The sequence below is a fragment of the Martes martes genome (assembly GCF_963455335.1).
Source record: "Martes martes genome assembly, chromosome: 5".
Lineage (NCBI taxonomy): Eukaryota > Metazoa > Chordata > Mammalia > Carnivora > Mustelidae > Martes > Martes martes.
Window position 1 is genome coordinate 34,871,077 of NC_137892.1, and position 18,353 is coordinate 34,889,429.

The 18,353-nt window shown below is 37.7% G+C and overlaps 1 protein-coding gene across 1 annotated transcript; it reads left to right on the top strand.

The window, feature by feature from the left end:
• The first annotated feature begins 3,340 nt into the window (after positions 1-3,340).
• LOC308343563 (small ribosomal subunit protein uS14-like) lies at positions 3,341-3,603 on the top strand. The gene has a single exon (XM_080804630.1). It carries the CDS (start codon positions 3,352-3,354, stop codon positions 3,520-3,522), a length of 171 nt encoding a protein of 56 aa, XP_080660756.1. The 5' UTR covers positions 3,341-3,351; the 3' UTR covers positions 3,523-3,603.
• The last annotated feature ends 14,750 nt before the right edge of the window (positions 3,604-18,353 follow it).

Below are 18,353 nucleotides of genomic sequence, written 5' to 3' on the forward strand. Positions count from 1 at the left end.
CCATCACCAACTTTTCAGGGTATTGTGGGATGATGCCAAAGCTTGATTCATCTGCTGTGACATCAGAGGTGTTTCTGGTCAGCCAGCAGGAGCTAGAGACAGATTTCTTCACTGGGTTCGGATATGCTGATGGGAGTAGGGACAGAAGACTGCAGCCCTCTGAGAGGTTCAACCTGCATTTTTCTAGGGTGTGACCAAGTTTCCTCCCTTCTTTTACAACTTTGCCTCTGTGTGGGTCTTTGTAGAGATTATGCAGACAGGATGCCTCCTCCTCACGAATCCTGGAAGTCATCTCTGCCTGTTAAACATACTGCTAAACTCTTATCCCCAGGGCCCCTAATTTCCTTATTTGTAACTATGTGACCTCTGAGATCACTTTGACCATATCATTTTTCGGCTTGATAGACTCCCAATTGCCTTGACATATACAATCACTTGGCTCCCAGCTGTCTTTCCAGTCTTATCTCCTTCATTCTCTTAGGTTTCTGCCAAATGGTATCTGACTTTAATATGTTTTAAACGTGCCCTAAGCTTTCTTCTTCCCAGCCTCACACCCTCAGGTGTTGATATTCTCCTGTCATTCAGTGCTCATTTCGCTAGAAAAGTGGTGTCCTACTGGATGTGGTGTCATTCCCCTTTAAGACATATTTATTTTGGGCTTTTCTTTTATGATCTCCATTCATGGTGTAATATTTCAATAATATTTTTCAACTTTATCTTTTTATTAGGCTGTGAGGTCTTTAGAAGCAAGAAATGTTTTATAATAATTGATTTGTTCAACATCAATTTACTTTTTCCAAAAACATTTGAAGTGACTTGCAGTATTGGTAATTGGTACCAGTATCTGGTAACATATTGGTACCAGAAGGTAAGAAACAGTCAAGATAAAGCCAAAGAAAGAAACCAAGGAATTAAAGGAAGTGTGAATCAGGTATAAGAGACCATAGAAAAACATTATTAAGAACTAGAGAATTAGGGCGCCTGGGTGGCTCAATGGGTTAAGCCGCTGCCTTCGGCTCAGGTCATGATCTCAGGGTCCTGGAATCGAGTCCCGCATCGGGCTCTCTGCTCAGCGGGGGGCCTGCTTCCCTCTCTCTCTCTCTCTCTGTGCCTGCCTCTCTGCCTATTTGTGCTCTTTCTCTGTCAAATAAATAAATAAAATCTTAAAAAAAAAGAACTAGAGAATTAAAGGTGGAGGAGAGTAGGAGATGCAGGCATGCAGTTATGGATGAATAAATCACGAGAACAAAAGGTGCAATACAGGGGATATAGTCAATGGTATTGAATTAGCATTGTATGGTGATAGATGGTAGGTACGCTTGTGGTGAGCATAGCATAAGGAATAGACTTGTCAAATCACTATGTTATATACCTGAAACTAATGTGACATTGTGAGTCAGCTATACTTTAATTTTTTTAAAAAATAAAACTGGGGGATTAAGCCAAGATCAGAAGTGGTTCTGATTTTCCAAGCAACCACTGCAAAGGAGAGAATGGGGAGGGTTCTACCAGTTTGTTAGGGGAAGCTGATTTTTCTTATGCCTGTGGTTGTCATTATAACCACAATTGGATAGTCTTATGTACTGCATGTAATAATACTCAATAAATCCTCAATAAATTAAAAGATGTTAACCTTTGAAGATCATTGTTAGGAAGCAAATTATTTCATATGAAAGAATCTCTCTAGAGAGAGCTTTTCTTTTTCTTTTTTTTTTTTAAATCCTGGTGGCTTTTTGCTGCCCTCCTACAAGCATCCACTTATGGCTTGCCTGGGGCTACCACTCAGATAAGGGAATCTCTGAAAATTCCTGGTGGACTGAACAGATTTCCATTTTTGTTTTCTCTTTGCATTTGTTCAAATGCTGAAGGTGTGAACAGCATCTATATGTGTAGTTATGGAAATACTATGTTAGGTCAAGAATGGTGTCTTTCTCATGGTAGGAAACAGAAGCGAGATTATTTGTAGCACTCTGGTTACTCAGAGAGCTTAGGCAATACTCTCATGCATGAACTGGGTGAGAAAATGACCTATAACACAGCTCTTTTCTCTTACCTTCACAAGAAAGATCTGTCATTCCTTTCTTTTTTTAGTATTTTTGTTATTGGTTTTAATAATAGTTTTCTTTTTCATTCTCTTACTCATTCTTTCCCTACCTCCTTTAAAATTTACTTTCTTTCTCTTCTTTTAACTATCCTCAATATTTAAGGTAGCCTAGTTCTCGTGCATATTTCAGTCTGTGTTTGAAGATATAGATCCAAGTTGTAAGTGAAAAAGAGGTGCTATTTTTTCAATTAAAATTTTCTACTTTATTAAAGCATACTTAAAAAATGGGAAGAATGGGGCACCTGGGTGGCTCTGCCTTTGGCTCAGGTCATAGTCCCAGGGTCCTGGGATCGAGCCCCGCATCGGGCTCTCTGTCCAGCAGGGAGCCTGCTTCCATTCGTCTCTCTCTGCCTGACTCTCTGCCTACTTGTGATCTCTGTCTGTCAAATAAATAAATAAAATATTTTTTTTAAAAAATGGAAAGGATGTCTCATGGTTACTGATGAAAGGGGAGATATCTTCTGCTATAGAGTAAGAAAAGTGGATGACACCAACATTTGCTTGGTAATATTTTAGGAAGTGTGAAAATGCACTTTCTCCAGTAGCTAGTCCTGAAAAAAAAGTGATTACAATAGATTTTTAGGATGCTGGTCACATAATCACTCCACCTCTTGGTTCTCACTTATGCAGAAATGATGGGCCACACTTTACAGAAGCGAACGTTATTTCTTTCCTTATATTCTCCCTTCATTGGTCATAGTCAGGTGTACTGTTTGTGTAATGTGAAGTGGTCAGTGTATGGTTTGTGATGACTGTGGTACATGTCCATTTTGCCCATTAATTTTGCATTAGCTTTTGTACTCAAGCTTTTGTTTGAACCATTGATTGTTTTTACCAAACTCCATACTTCCTCTAAGATCCTTTGGGGACATTTCTAGACCAGAAAGTGGAGTGAGGGAGTTTCTTATGACAAATGCAAAATAAATAAATAAATAAATAAATTTTATTTTATTCCATGGCTGAAGATACCTACATAATCAGCCCATGGCTGAGAAATGTTCTCATATATTTTTTAATTAGGGAGTAAAAGAGCCCAAATAGATGAAAACCTAAGGCCTGCACTCCTTCGTGTGTAAAGAAACAGCCTTACCCTCAGCCATTTGGAGGTAAAATATCTTGCTTACTTTAATCTTCTACAATCTAATAGGCAATGAACAGGAAGAAGATCATTCAGAAAATGGTAGCAGCTGAGCTTTCTTAGAATGTGTCAAAAGAGCTTTTTGCCTCGTTGCGTCCGAGAGAGCAAGATGGGTCACCAGCAGCTCTACTGGAGCCATCCGAGGAAATTTGGCCAGGGTTCTCGTTCTTGCGGCGTCTGCTCAAACCGGCACGGTCTGATCCGGAAATACGGCCTCAATATGTGCCGCCAGTGTTTCCGTCAGTATGCGAAGGATATAGGCTTCATTAAGTTGGATTAAGTGAACTTCCTTGAATGGGTCATCCAAGATACCTACCTGCAGATAACCAAGATACCTACCTTAATGCCAGCTCATTGTACATAAAATAAAAATCCTCAAATTATGAGTGCTTTAAAAAAAAAAAAAAAAGAATGTGTCAAAAGAGTTGGAAAGGAGGTCAGAGGTGAAGGATAGCTCCGATTTTAATACCTTTGCAAAGATATTTACTATACTGAATACCTGTAGATATACTGTCCACCCTTCCCTAACCTGCTTTATACTCTAGGGAAGCTGGCCCATAAGAATGGCATCAATAGGCTCCCTTGACCTCCAGCCTCTGGTTGGGTTCAGCCAATGGGAGGTTTTGGCAAAAAATCAGGGAGCAGGAGAACAGTGAATTTGGAATTTTAATTCACCCCCTCCCTCCAGGTTGGCTTCTCTTAAACTGCTTTCTTCTCCTGAGGGCCCTGGCTCCTGTTGGTGGATCTTTTCATCTTGCTACCTTCCAGGTTTTGGTAACCATTCCCTTTCTTTATGTTTTTAGGTCTAAGGATGATAATGGTCCCTTCTTCTTGTTAGCCTAAGGGTACAGCTCTATTCTGAGTGTTGCAGTTTGGCTGGGCCAGACCCAGTCTATACCCATTGTCCTGGCATAATTTATTAATAAAGCTTCTTTTTACCCTTAAAAAGGCACAACTTAAACAATAAATTATGTGATTATTGTTGATTTTCCTACTTATACCCTTCATAAATAGTTCTTTTGTTAAATTCTTCTACGGTTACCAAGTTTGAATGTGCCATTGGTTTCCTGTAGACTCCCTGACTGATAGAGTTACCTACAGGGGTAACCAGCGTGTTATCACTTGAAGTCATCAGCTTCACCGCCTTTTGTGTCTGCCTTGTGGCATCATACTAGTTCTATAACTTTCACACAGGAAATATGGCTCTTGTATAATTAAATTTAATTTTCAGAAAAAAGTTTCCCTACTCTTACTTTAAGTGTGAAAGATGAGTTATTAGAAATTCTGTAATTTTCTTTTTTTTCTTTAAATGACATCTCTTCCTAGTAAATATTATCAGCTGAAATTTGTAAGTAAGCTCTACACACACCTACTTGACTCTGATGTGTAACTTGTTTCATAGCTGAGCCCTCATTGTTTACATATGAAATGCTTTCAAGAAAAGTGACGTTATGTGAGTCGGGTGGTAGCCACTAGCTTATTTCTCATTTGGTATGTCTGAGGGCCTCCAAGTATTTCCCCTGTCATGAATCCCACTGCTATCAATAACGTAACTGGTTTGAACAATCACCCTAAGTATTTCCTCTCCTAAATGTAGTAAGTATTTAATAACCGTTTTATGGCACTGCCTCATTAAGGTTTACTTTCTTCCCGTAGAGCCAGTCAGAATTTCTGAGAAAGGGCTGCCTGAGAATTCCAGATTCAGGTTGGGGGTGAAGAGGGTAAGATTTAGAAAGAAGGAGGAGATTGTGGAAGGTTGAGGAGGATAAGTGGACAGCAAAGAAATATGGGGTCTAAGAGCTTGATCTGGAGTTTGTCCCTAAATGGGGCTACCACCTAGAACAGATGTTGGGAATTTAGAGCAGGAGGTCAGCAAACTACAGCCGGTAGGCTGAATCCTGTTCACTTGCCTGTTTTTGTCACTCAAATTTATTGGAATACAGACATGCCCATTTTTTTTTCACAGCCTTGTCTCTGGCTCCTTTTCCGCTGCAAAGACGGAGTTGCATAATTGAGACAGAAACCAACTGGGCTGCAAAGCTTAAAATATTTGTTATCTGGCCTTTTATACAAAAAGTTTACAAACTTCATTTCAAAAATGCATTTGAAAAGAAGTGATGGAATTTAAAAACAGAGATCTACAGTAAGTACTCCATACTCTCTTATTATACAAAGCCAGGAATGAATCTCAGTAACTCTATATTTCAGAGAATATAGGCTTCTCTCACCTGTTTGAAAGAAGAGATTTATAGAATTACAGTGTTAGTGTTATTCCTGTTTGAAGAGTGTGCCAGTGTATAACTTCACTGTAATTTAATTAAATGAAGAATACTTGCTTTCCCTCTAAACCCCCAAACTTCTCTGATACAATGAGCTGAATTACTTTTCCCATGTATACTTGAATTTTTACAAAGCCAGAGGCTTTCTATTGGTGACTTAATTTTTTGAGGTATTTCTTTTAGAGGACAATAGTTTTTGAATAATTTTGATAATTTCAGACCTTTGAATTTGAATTTAGATATGGTGCTTATATCCACATTCTGTTTAGGACCTAGAACATGGTCTCATTACATCTTATTGTAATTCAGTTCTGATTAGTGTTTATTAAGCAACCATTGATTAGTTGCACAGAAGTAAGTTCAAAGATTCAGACAATGTCTTGTGGCATTTTATTTTGTAAATAAATAATTTTTTAAAAACATGAGAGTTAATTAAAATTATTACCACAATATTATTTAATTATTAATAATTAAAATTTAAATGTAGTGGATTAATGAGTAGTCAACTAGTAACAGGAATCAGGAGATGAGGGCATATGGTCTTGTCTTTGCTTACACATTCTCGTTTCTCTCTCTTCTAATTTTTTTATTTTTATTTTTTAAGATTTTATTTATTTATTTGACAGACAGAGATCACAAGTAGGCAGAGAGGCAGGCAGAGAGAGGAGGAAGCAGGCTCCCTGCTGAGGAGAGAGCCTGATGCGGGGCTTGATTCCAGGACCCCGGGATCACGACCTGAGCTGAAGGCAGAGGCTTTAACCCACTGAGCCACCCAGGCGCCCCGTCTCTCTCTCTTTTTAAAGATTTTGTTTATTCATTAGAGAAAGAGAGGGAGTGGGGAAGGGTGGAGGTAAGGGGAAGGGAAGGGAAGGGAAGGGAAGGGGCTGAGGGAAAGAGAGAAGCAGACTCCCCACTGAGCCGGGAGCCCCCAGTACCCTGAGATCATGACCTGAGCAAAGACAGATGCTTAACCATCTGAGCCACCCAGGCGCCCCTCTGTTTTCTCTTTATGCCTCACTGGGGTGATGTAAAGAGAAGTTAATATATCAAAAGCCCTTTGGGGAGAGGCCTAGCTGTGCATTTTATAAGTTAAAATGTAAAACAAGTCTCCTTTCATCTTCAGATAAACTGCCCACCACTAGGTGTCTCAGTGGGAGTGTGCAGCATCACGTGCACCTGAGAAACCGTGTTCCAGAGCAATTACGTAATGAACAGCCATGGGCATTTTTATCTCCTTTTTCAAAAGGCTTGGAATAACAATCTCGTAAGTCATTATTTTTCAGTTGCAGAGTGAGGCTAAGTGAGTTTTCCTCTGCTTGGGCTGCTGTAACAGAATACCATAAACCAGATGACTTAAACTGTTGTTAACGTTTATTTCTCACAGTTCTAAAAGCTGGGGAGTCAATGACTAAGATGCTGGCTGCTTCGGTTTTTGGTTAGAGCTCTCTTCCTGGCCTTCACACAAGTCTGTTCTCCTGTGGTGGAGAGAGAGATAATCCCTTTCATGTCTCTTCTTAGGACACTTATTAGGACACTAATTAGGATTAGGCCACTAATGCCATCGTGAGAGCTCCACACTCATGACCTGCTTATCTCCCACATGCTCCATCTTCAGTTACCTTCACATTGTGGATTAGGGCTTCAACTTTTGAATGTATGGGGACACAACCATTCATTACATAACATACATAGTTATCTGACAAGTTGCAGAAAAAAAATTCCTGCAGTGAAAATTATATGTATATATACAATAATATGTATGTAATTACATTATTATTTTAAAATTTTCCTTGTTTCCTTTTTCTTTTTCTCTGCTTTCTTTTGAATTAATCCAATTTTTTAAATTCCACTCTATTGCCTTATTTGCTTATTGGCCTTTGTTCTTTTGTGTGTGTGGCTTTAGAATTTATAACACATATCTTTAGATTATCACAGTGTAGCTTCAAGTAATATGCCATTTCATGTGTAGTATTGGCATGTTATTAAAGTATATTTCTATTCCCTCCCTTTTGACTTTTACCCAATTGCTCATATTTTAAATTCTACATATTCTTTTAAAATTTCACATTAATCGTATGTTTTTAAAAGTATTATTTTTTAAATCACAAGCTTTTCATTCTTTTTTTTTTTTTGAAGATTTTATTGATTTACTTGACAGAGAGAGACAGTGAGAGAGGGAACACAAGCAGGGGGAATGGGAGAGGGAGAAGCAGGCTTCCTGCAGAGCAGGGAGCCCAATGTGGGGCTCAATCCCAGGACCCCAGGATTATGACCTGAGCCGAAGGCAGCTGCTTAATGACTGAGCCACCCAGGTGCCCCTAATCATATGTTTAAAAAGCAATTATCTTTCAAAGAGTTTTGTGTTTTTTTTTCTTAAAGATTTTATTTATTTATTTGTCAGAGAGAGAGAGAGCACAAGCCGGTAGAGTGGCAGGCAGAGGCAGAGGGAGAAGCAGGCTCCCTGCTGAGCAAGGAACTGAATGTGGGACTTGATCCCAATCACGACCTGAGCTGAAGGTAGCCACTTAACCGACTGAGCCACCCCGGCATCCCTCTTTAAAAGAGTTTTTAAAATAAGAAAAATTTACCTTATTTATTCACCCATGTAGTTATTATTTCCTATGTCCTTCTTTATGTTGTATATTCATAGTTCCCTCTTTAGTAAAGGAATTTCTTTAAAGTTTTCCCTTTCATTATTTTGAAGATTTCCTCTAATGTCTAATAGTTTGCATTATCTCTAAAAGGAAATCTGCTGCCATCCTTCTGATATAAGGATGAACATAAGATGTCTTTTTCATCTGGCTGCTTTTAAAATTTTCTCTTCCTCACTCGTTCTTTTTTCTCCCTAGCTTTTTATATATGAATACACGTACGCGCATACACACACACACACACACACACTAATTGACATGTAACATTGTGTAAGTTTAAGGTGTACAAAGTGTTGTTTTGATACCCTACTATATTGCAAAATGATTACCATCAGTGTTAGCTAACACCTGAATCACTTCAAATAATTACCATTTCTTTTTTGTGATAAGAAGACTTAAGATTTAATCTTAGTAACTTTCAAGTATATAATAAAATGTTATTAACTATAATAACTGTGCTGAACCTTAAATCTCCAAAAGAAAGCTGGAGGAGCTTTACTTAGACAAAATAGACATTAAGACAAAGACTGAAGGAAAAAAAAAACAAAGACAAAAACTAATCAGAGATAAATAATGTCATTATAAAATGATAAAGAGGTCAATTCATCAAGAGGATACAACAGTTGTAAATATTTATGCATCCGATGTAAGAGCACCTTACTATATAAAGCAAATATTAACAAACTTGAAGGGAGAAATTGCAAGATAATAATAGTAGGGGACTTCGAAACCCACTTTCAACAATGGATAGATCATCCAAACAGAAAATCAATAAGGAAACATTGTATTTATTTATTTGTTTGTTTGTTTATTTGAGATAGAGCAAGAGCCTGAGTAAGCAGGGCTGGGAGGGGCAGAGGAAGAGGGAGAGAGAATGCGGGGCTCGATCTCAAGACCCTGAGGTCATGACCTGAACTGTAATCAAGAGTTGAAGGCTTAAGAGGCATCCAGAAGCCTGAGGAAACATTGTTTTTAAATGACATTAAAACAGATGGACTTAGATATTTGCAGAACATCCATCTAATAGCAGCAGAATATACACTAAGCACATATGAAACTTTCTTCAGGTTGGATCATGAAGATCAAGAAGATTGAAATCATGTCAAGAATCCTTTTTGACTACAATGGTATGATACTAGAAATCAATTATAAGAATTACAAGAAAATTCATAAATATATGCACATTAAACAACATGCTCTTGAATAACCAGAGGGTCAAAGACAAAATCAAAAAGAGAAGTCAAAAAACTCTTGAGGGAAAAAAAGTCTTGAGAAAAATGAAAAAAGGAAACACAAAATACCAAAACTTGTGGATGCAGCAAAAGTACTCTAAGAGGGAAGTTTGTAGTGATGAATGCCTACATTAATATAAAAGAAAGATCTCAAAAAAAAAAATTTTACTATGTACATTACAGAATGAGAAAAAGAACAAACTAAGTGCAAAGTTAGCAGGAGGAAGGACATCACAAACATCAAAGTGGAAATAAGTAGTTATTAAAAAAACAATAGATAAGATCAATAAAACTAAGAGCTAGTTTATTGAAAATATAAACAAAATAGATCTTTAGTCAGACTGACCAAGAAAAAAAGAAGACCCAAATAAATAAAATTCTAAATGAGACAGTGGGCATTACAATTGACTCCATACAAATACAAAGGATCATAAGAAACTACCACGAACAATTAGACACTGACAAATTGGACAACCTAAAAGAAAGAGATGAATTCCTAGAAATATACAACCTACCAAGACTGAGTCATGAGGAAATAGAAAATCTGAACAGACAAATTACTAGTAAGGAGATTGAATCAGTAATTAACAACCTTCTAACAAAGACCAGATGGCTTCACTGGTGAATTCTACCAAACTTTTAAAAAATAAATAATACTAGTCTTTCTCCAAGTCTTCCAAACAATAGAAAAGAAGGGACTACTATCCAAGCTCATTTTACAAGGCCAGCGTTACCCCGATACCAACACCAGACAAAGAGACAACCAAAATGGAAAATTACAGGCCAGTATCCCTGATGAACATGGATGTAAAAATCTTCAATAAAATATTAACAAACTGAGTTCATCAGTTACATTAAAAGGATTGTGAACCATAATCAAGTGGAATTTATTCCAGGGATGCAAGTTTGGTTCATCATCTCAAATCAATCAATGTAATTTTGATAATGTCTTCATTAACAAAATGAAGAGTGAAAATCATATTATCATCTCAATGGATCCAGAAAGAGCATTCGACAATTTAATATCCTTTCATGATAAAAACTCTCAAAAAATGGGCATAGAGCAAATGTAACTCAACATAATAAAGGCCATGTATGAGAAGTCCACAGCTAATGTATTCAGTGTTGACAGTTGAAAGTTTTCCCTCTGAGATCAGGAGAATGAGGCAAGGATGACCACTCTCACCACATATATTCAGATTAGTACTGGAGTTCCTATCCAGCTCAGTTAGGCAAGAGAAAGAAAAAAAAGGCATCCAAATCAGAAAGGAAGAAGTAAAATTGTCCTATTTGCAGATGACATGATATTATATATAAAAGTCCAAAAGACTCTATCAAAAAAAAAACTCGTTAGAACTAATAAATTTAGCAAAGTTGCAGGATATAAAATTAATGTGCAAAAAATTAATATGTAAAAATCAGGTGCGGTTCTGTACACTAACAATGAAAGAGAAATTAAGAAAGCATATCTGATTTATAATAGCATCAAAAAATAAAATTTTCATCATTGGTGGTAAGCTATTTGATTATAATGTGCCAAACTATAGTTTTCCTCATGTTTCCTGTGTTTAGGATTTGTTGGATATGCATCTGTGATAGTTTTCATCAAATTTGGAAATTGGACATTATTTCTTCAAATATTTTTTCTCACTCCCACTCTTTGCTAACACTCTTTGCTAACAATTACATATACATTGGGCCACTTGAAGTTGTCCTGAGGCTCACTGATTCCTTAAACATTTTTTCCAACATTTTATTTGTGTTTCATTTTGAATTGTCTCTGTTGTTATATTGTCAAGGTAATTTTTTTTCTCCTGCTGAGTTCAATATGTTGTTAATGTCATCCAATGTATTTTTAATTTCAGATTTCATTTGTCATTTTTGGAAATTTTATTTGGGATTTCTAAAATATCTTTCATGTTTGTATTTGACAAGTTCAATCTTTTCTCTATCTTATTAAACATATGGAATGGGTTATATTAACTAGTTATATTAACTATATATATATATAAAACTATATATTAATATAGTTATATTAACTAGTGTTCTCTCTACTAATTCTTTTATTCATCATTTCTGGATTTGTTTCTATTTATTGATTTTTTCTACTCATTATGAGCAAAACTTTTTTTTTTTTTTTTTGGTGACAGCCAGACATGAACCTGCAGTTTTATTTTAGTTTTTTTTTTAAATTTTTTATTTCTTTTCAGCATAACAGTATTCATTGTTTTTGCACCACACCCAGTGCTCCATGCAATACGTGCCCTCCCTAATACCCACCACCTGGTTCCCTCAACCTCCCATTTTTCGGAGTCCATAGTCTCTCATGGTTCACCTCCCCTTCCAATTTCCCTCACCTCCCTTCTCCTCTCCATCTCCCCATGTCCTCCGTGTTATTTGTTATGCTCCACAAATAAGTGAAACCATATGATACTTGACTCTCTCTGCTTGACTTATTTCACTCAGCATAATCTCTTCCAGTCCCGTCCATGTTGCTACAAAAGTTGGGTATTCGTCCTTTCTGATGGAGGCATAATACTCCATAGTGTATATGGACCACATCTTCCATATCCATTCGTCCGTTGAAGGGCATCTTGGTTCTTTCCACAGTTTGGTGACCGTGGCCATTGCTGCTATAAACATTGGGGTACAGATGGCCCTTCTTTTCACTACATCTGTATCTTTGGGGTAAATACCCAGCAGTGCAATTGCAGGGTCATAGGGAAGCTCTGTTTTTAATTTCTTAAGGACTCTCCACACTGTTCTCCAAAGTGGCTGCACCAACTTGCATTCCCACCAACAGTGTAAGAGGGTTCCCCTTTCTCCACATCCTCTCCAACACACATTGTTTCCTGTCTTGCTAATTTTGGCCATTCTAACTGGTGTAAGGTGGTATCTCAATGTGGTTTTATTTTGAATCTCCCTGATGGCTAGTGATGATGAACATTTTTTCATGTGTCTGATAGCCATTTGTATGTCTTCATTGGAGAAGTGTCTGTTCATATCTTCTGCCCGTTTTTTGATATGATTGTCTGTTTTGTGTGTGTTGAGTTTGAGGAGTTCTTTATAGATCCTGGATATCAGCCTTTTGTCTGTACTGTCATTTGCAAATATCTTCTCCCATTCCGTGGGTTACCTCTTTGTTTTGTTGACTGTTTCCTTTGCTGTGCAGAAGCTTTTGATCTTGATGAAGTCCCAACAGTTCATTTTCGCTTTTGTTTCCTTTGCCTTTGGAGACATATCTTGAAAGAAGTTGCTGTGGGTGATATCGAAGAGGTTACTGCCTATGTTCTCCTTGAGGATTCTGATGGATTCCTGTCTCACGTTGAGGTCTTTTATCCATTTCGAGTTTATCTTTGTGTACGGTGTAAGAGAATGGTCGAGTTTCATTCTTCTACATAGAGCTGTCCAGTTTTCCCAGCACCATTTATTGAAGAGACTGTCTTTTTTCCACTGGGTATTTTTTTCTGTTTTGTCGAAGATTATTTGACCATAGAGTTGAGGGTCCATATCTGGGCTCTCTACTCTGTTCCACTGGTCGATGTGTCTGTTTTTATGCCAGTACCATGCTGTCTTGGTGATCACAGCTTTGTAGTAAAGCTTGAAATCAGGTAACGTGATGCCGCCAGTTTTATTTTTGTTTTTCAACATTATGAGTAACACTTTTTTTCTTTTTTGCACTCCTAGTAACTTTTGATTGGATGACTGATAGTGTAGATTTGTAGATTTTACCTTGTTAGGGGTTAAATATTTTTGTACTTTATTCTGGGACATAGCTAATAGGATAGTTAAATTCTTTTGATTCCTGCATTTAAGCTTTGCTAGATGGAATCAGAGTCTATGGGTAATGTTTTCCCAGAACAATGGTTATAACTTTCTGAGTAGTCTAACTGATGACCTATGAATTATGAACTTTTCACTTTGGTCACTTATTATTCCTGGCCTTGTTCTCCCTGCCCCTTCTACATGATTCTTTTTCTGGCATTTGGTATTATCTTTATGTGACAGTGCTAGTCAGGATTCAGCTAAAAGCTCCGAGGGGATCCACACAGTAGCATATAAAGAGAACAAGCTTTGGAGTTACACAGCCTCACATTCTAATTCCAGTTGTGCCTGTTACTAGCTGTGTTATTTAGGACAATCCAAATTTCCTTAGCCTCAAGAAATCTCATTTCTCACTTGCAAAATGGAAATAATAATAATTTGTGTGAAAAAATGGGAATAATCACAGTAATAATGACTGTGAAGAATGGCTGCAAAAATAAATGTTGCTTGGACCTAGCGCAGTTCCTGGCCTAGGGCAGTGTAAAATGCCACTGTGAAAGTAAATGGAAGTAGTAAATAACACTAATAGAATGTAATTAAAATGAGATACACAGTTCAAAATTTACAAAGAAAATTAATCAGAAATGGATAATCTATAGTTGATTATATAAATAGATTATAAACTTCCAATTCAGCTTCCTGCTAAAGATGTACCAAAGAGATAGAAACAAAAAAAAAATCACTTTTTACTTCTAAAATTCATTGAATCTTAATGCAACTTCTCATTTTACCTTGAGTAAATGTAACTTTTTCCAGTTTTTTTTCAAAAAATTAATATTTTTAATATATATAAGGAAGATTAAATTACTGCTGGCCATAAATTGTCAATGGCAGAACTAAAACTAGAACTCAGGTATCTTTCTGCATCTCCAGGCAGCCTGACTAAATGAAGTGGAAACACTTTTTTGCTTAAGACTGTCTGAATAGGGGCACCTGGGTGGCTCAGTCCATTAAACCTCTGCATTCGGCTTAGGTCATGATTCAGGGGGCCTGGGATCAAGCCTTACTTCAGGCTCCCTCCCTCTCTCTATGCCCTTCCCCTGCTAATTCTCTGTCTTTCTCTTGTGCTCTCTGTCTTTCTCTTTCAAATAAATAAATAAAATCTTTAAAAAAAATCTGTCCAAATAATTTTTTAAAAAATTAAAATTTTTTTGTTATGTTAGTCACCATACAGTACGTCATTGGCTTTTGATGTAGTGTTCTAAGATTCATTATTAAATTATCCATCTTAATTTTCCAAAAGCATTGGATTGGTTTTTTTTAAAGATTTGATTTAATAATTAATTAATTGTTAGCGAGAGTGCATGCGCTCATGAGTGGGAGGGGCAGAGGGAGAGGGAGAGGGAGAGAGAATCCCAAGCAAACTCCTCAGTGAGCACAGAGCCCCATGTGGGCTTAAACTTACTACCCCTAGATGTCAACCCTGAGATACCCAACCCAGCCAAAACCAGGAGTCAGGCGCTTAACTGACTGCATCACCCAGGTACCTCTGGATTGGTTTTATTTTGCCTTGGTCATTGCAACTTTGCTGGGCATTTGAAATCAGAAATTTGATCTTATTTCAGCTTTGTTATCCTGTTTCATTTGGTTATAAAAGTTGTTTTCCCCCAGTTCAGTTTGTTTTTCATTCCAACATTGACTGTTGAGCCATTATTGTTTGTTTTGTTCCCATGTATCTTTCTTTTTTTTTTTTTTAAGATTTTATTTATTTATTTGACAGAGAGAGATCACAAGTAGGCAGAGAGTCAGGGAGAGAGAGAGGAGGAAGCAGGCTCCCTGCTAAGCAGAGAGCCCGATGTGGGGCTCGATCCCAGGACCCTGGGATCATGACCTGAGCCGAAGGCAGAGGCTTTAACCCACTGAGCCACCCAGGCGCCCCTGTTCCCATGTTTCTGTTCTCCTGCTTTGCTTTATTTAACTTCAGTTCAGTTCAAATGTTAGTGATGTTTGTTTTCCCTGCTTGCAAGCACTGCTTCCATGTTGTGTAGACAAGGAGAGGACAGCCTTATGTTTGAATAATATCTGTTAGTTTTGGTTGTCACTCTTTTCACTTGTGCTTACATAAGGAGGAGGCTTTATCACTTACCTCCTTCTTTTTGCTGTATCTGCCTTATTTCTCCATGTATGGCCACTTCATTATAGTCATCCTAATCCCTGTCTCCATCTACTGCTGTAAGATTCCAATGGCTATCTGCTGCCAAAAACTCAGTGTCTGTTGGAAGGGAGTACGGCAAGTTTCTGTTAAAATTGATGATCTATCCAGGATCTGCTATTCTTTTCTTGAAGCGCTTTGTCTTTTTGCAATTTTGTTTATGTTAAGAATGATTTGACCATGATTAATTTTGTATTATACAAAGTTCACACTGGGCTGAGCCATTTTGCTTTACCATTTGCTTTTTACTCTTTCAATTCCACATCTACTTTCTTCTCTTCTTTGTTTTTGCTACCATTTCTTTCTTTCCAAAGAGCAGACTTTTGCTTTGTGGTCCACCTTGGTGTTGATATTCATTCTACTTTCACTCTTCTTTAGTCACAAGGAATTCTACAGTATTATCAGTAAATTATTAAGCTGGTATCCATTGGGATGTTAGCAGCTATTCTGTCTTGTTCAGAGTGGGCAGATTCTGGCTCAGATGCTTTTACTTCAAATCATTAAGTATTTATTTGAGACCTTTCTTGTTTCTTGAGAAAGGCTTGCATCACTATATATTTTCCTCTCAGGACTGCCTTTGCTGTGTCCCACAGATTTAGAACAGTTGTGTTTTCTTAAAATCTTTTTTAAGATTTTATTTATTTATTTGACTGAGAGAGGGATCATAAGTAGGCAGAGAGGCAGGCAGAGAGAGAGGGGGGGAAGCAGGCTCCTTGCTGAGCAGAGAGCCTGATGTGGGGCTTGATCCCAGGACCCTGAGATCATGACCTGAGCCAAAGGCAGAGGTTTTAACCCACTGAGCCACCCAGGTGCCCCCAGTTGTGTTTTCATAATCATTTGTTTCCATGAATTTTTTCAATTCTTTAATTTCCAGGTTGACCCATTCATTCTTTTTTTTTTTTTTATTTTCAGCGTAACAGTATTCATTGTTTTTTCACCACACCCAGTGCTCCATGCAATCTGTGCCCTCCCTAATACCCACCACCTGGTTCCCCCACCCTCCCACCCCGCCCCTTCAAAACCCTCAGGTTGATTTTAAGAGTCCATAGTCTCTCATGGTTCACCTCCCCTTCCAATTTCCCTCAACTCCCTTCTCCTCTCCATCTACCCTTGTCCTCTATATTATTTGTTATGCTCCACCAATAAGTGAAACCATATGATACTTGACTTTCTCTGTTTGACTTATTTCACTCAGCATAATCTCTTCCAGTCCTGTCCATGTTGCTACAAAAGTTGGGTATTCGTCCTTTCTGATGGAGGCATAATACTCCATAGTGTATATGGACCACATCTTCCTTATCCATTCATCCGTTGAAGGGCATCTTGGTTCTTTCCACAGTTTGGCGACCGTGGCCATTGCTGCTATAAACATTGGGGTACAGATGGCCCTTCTTTTCACTACATCTGTATCTTTGGGGTAAATACCCAGCAGTGCAATTGCAGGGTCATAGGGAAGATCTATTTTTAATTTCCTGAGGAATCTCCACACTGTTCTTCAAAGTGGCTGCACCAGTTTGCATTCCCACCAACAGTGTAAGGGTTCCCCTTTCTCCACATCCTCTCCAACACACGTTGTTTCCTGTCTTGCTAATTTTGGCCATTCTAACTGGTGTAAGGTGGTATCTCAATGTGGTTTTGATTTGAATCTCCCTGATGGCTAGTGATGATGAACATTTTTTCATGTGTCTGGTAGCCATTTGTATGTCTTCCTTGGAGAAGTGTCTGTTCATATCTTCTGCCCATTTTTTAATATGATTATCTGTTTTGTGTGTGTTGAGTTTGAGGAGTTCTTTATAGATCCTGGATATCAACCTTTTATCTGTACTGTCATTTGCAAATATCTTCTCCCATTCCGTGGGTTGCCTCTTTGTTTTGATGACTGTTTCTTTTGCTGTGCAGAAGCTTTTTATCTTGATGAAGTCCCAGAAGTTCATCTTTGCCTTTGTTTCCTTCGCCTTTGGAGACATATCTTGAAAGAAGTTGCTGTGGCTGATATCAAAGAGGTTACTGCCTATGTTCTCCTCGAGGATTCTGATGGATTCCTGTCTCACGTTGAGGTCTTTTATCCATTTCGAGTTTATCTTTGTGTACGGTGTAAGAGAATGGTCAAGTTTCATTCTTCTACATAGAGCTGTCCAGTTTTCCCAGCACCATTTATTGAAGAGACTGTCTTTTTTCCACTGGGTATTTTTTCCTGTTTTGTCAAAGATTATTTGACCATAGAGTTGAGGGTCCATATCTGGGCTCTCTACTCTGTTCCACTGGTCCATGTGTCTGTTTTTATGCCAGTACCATGCTGTCTTGGTGATCACAGCTTTGTAGTAAAGCTTGAAATCAGGTAACGTGATGCCACCAGTTTTATTTTTGTTTTTCAACATTTCCTTAGCAATTCGGGGTCTCTTCTGATTCCATACAAATTTTAGTATTATTTGCTCCAGCTCTTTGAAAAATACTGGTGGAATTTTGATTGGAATGGCATTAAAAGTATAGATTGCTCTGGGCAGTATAGACATTTTAACGATGTTTATTCTTCCCATCCAAGAGCATGGAATGGTCTTCCATCTTTTTGTGTCTTCTTCAATTTCTTTTAGGAGTGTTCTGTAGTTCCTCGAGTACAGATCTTTAACCTCTTTGGTTAGGTTTATTCCGAGGTATCTTATGGTTTTTGGTGCTATAGTAAATGGAATCGATTCTCTAATTTGCCTTTCTGTATTTTCATTGTTAGTGTATAAGAAAGCCACTGATTTCTGGACATTGACTTTGTATCCTGCTACATTACTGAATTGCTGTATGAGTTCTAGTAGTTTGGAGGTGGAGTCTTTCGGGTTTTCCATATAAAGAATCATGTCATCTGCGAAGAGAGAGAGTTTGACTTCTTCCTTGCCAATCTGGATACCTTTTATTTCTCTTTGTTGTCTGATTGCTGTTGCTAGGACTTCTAATACTATGTTGAACAAGAGTGGTGAGAGTGG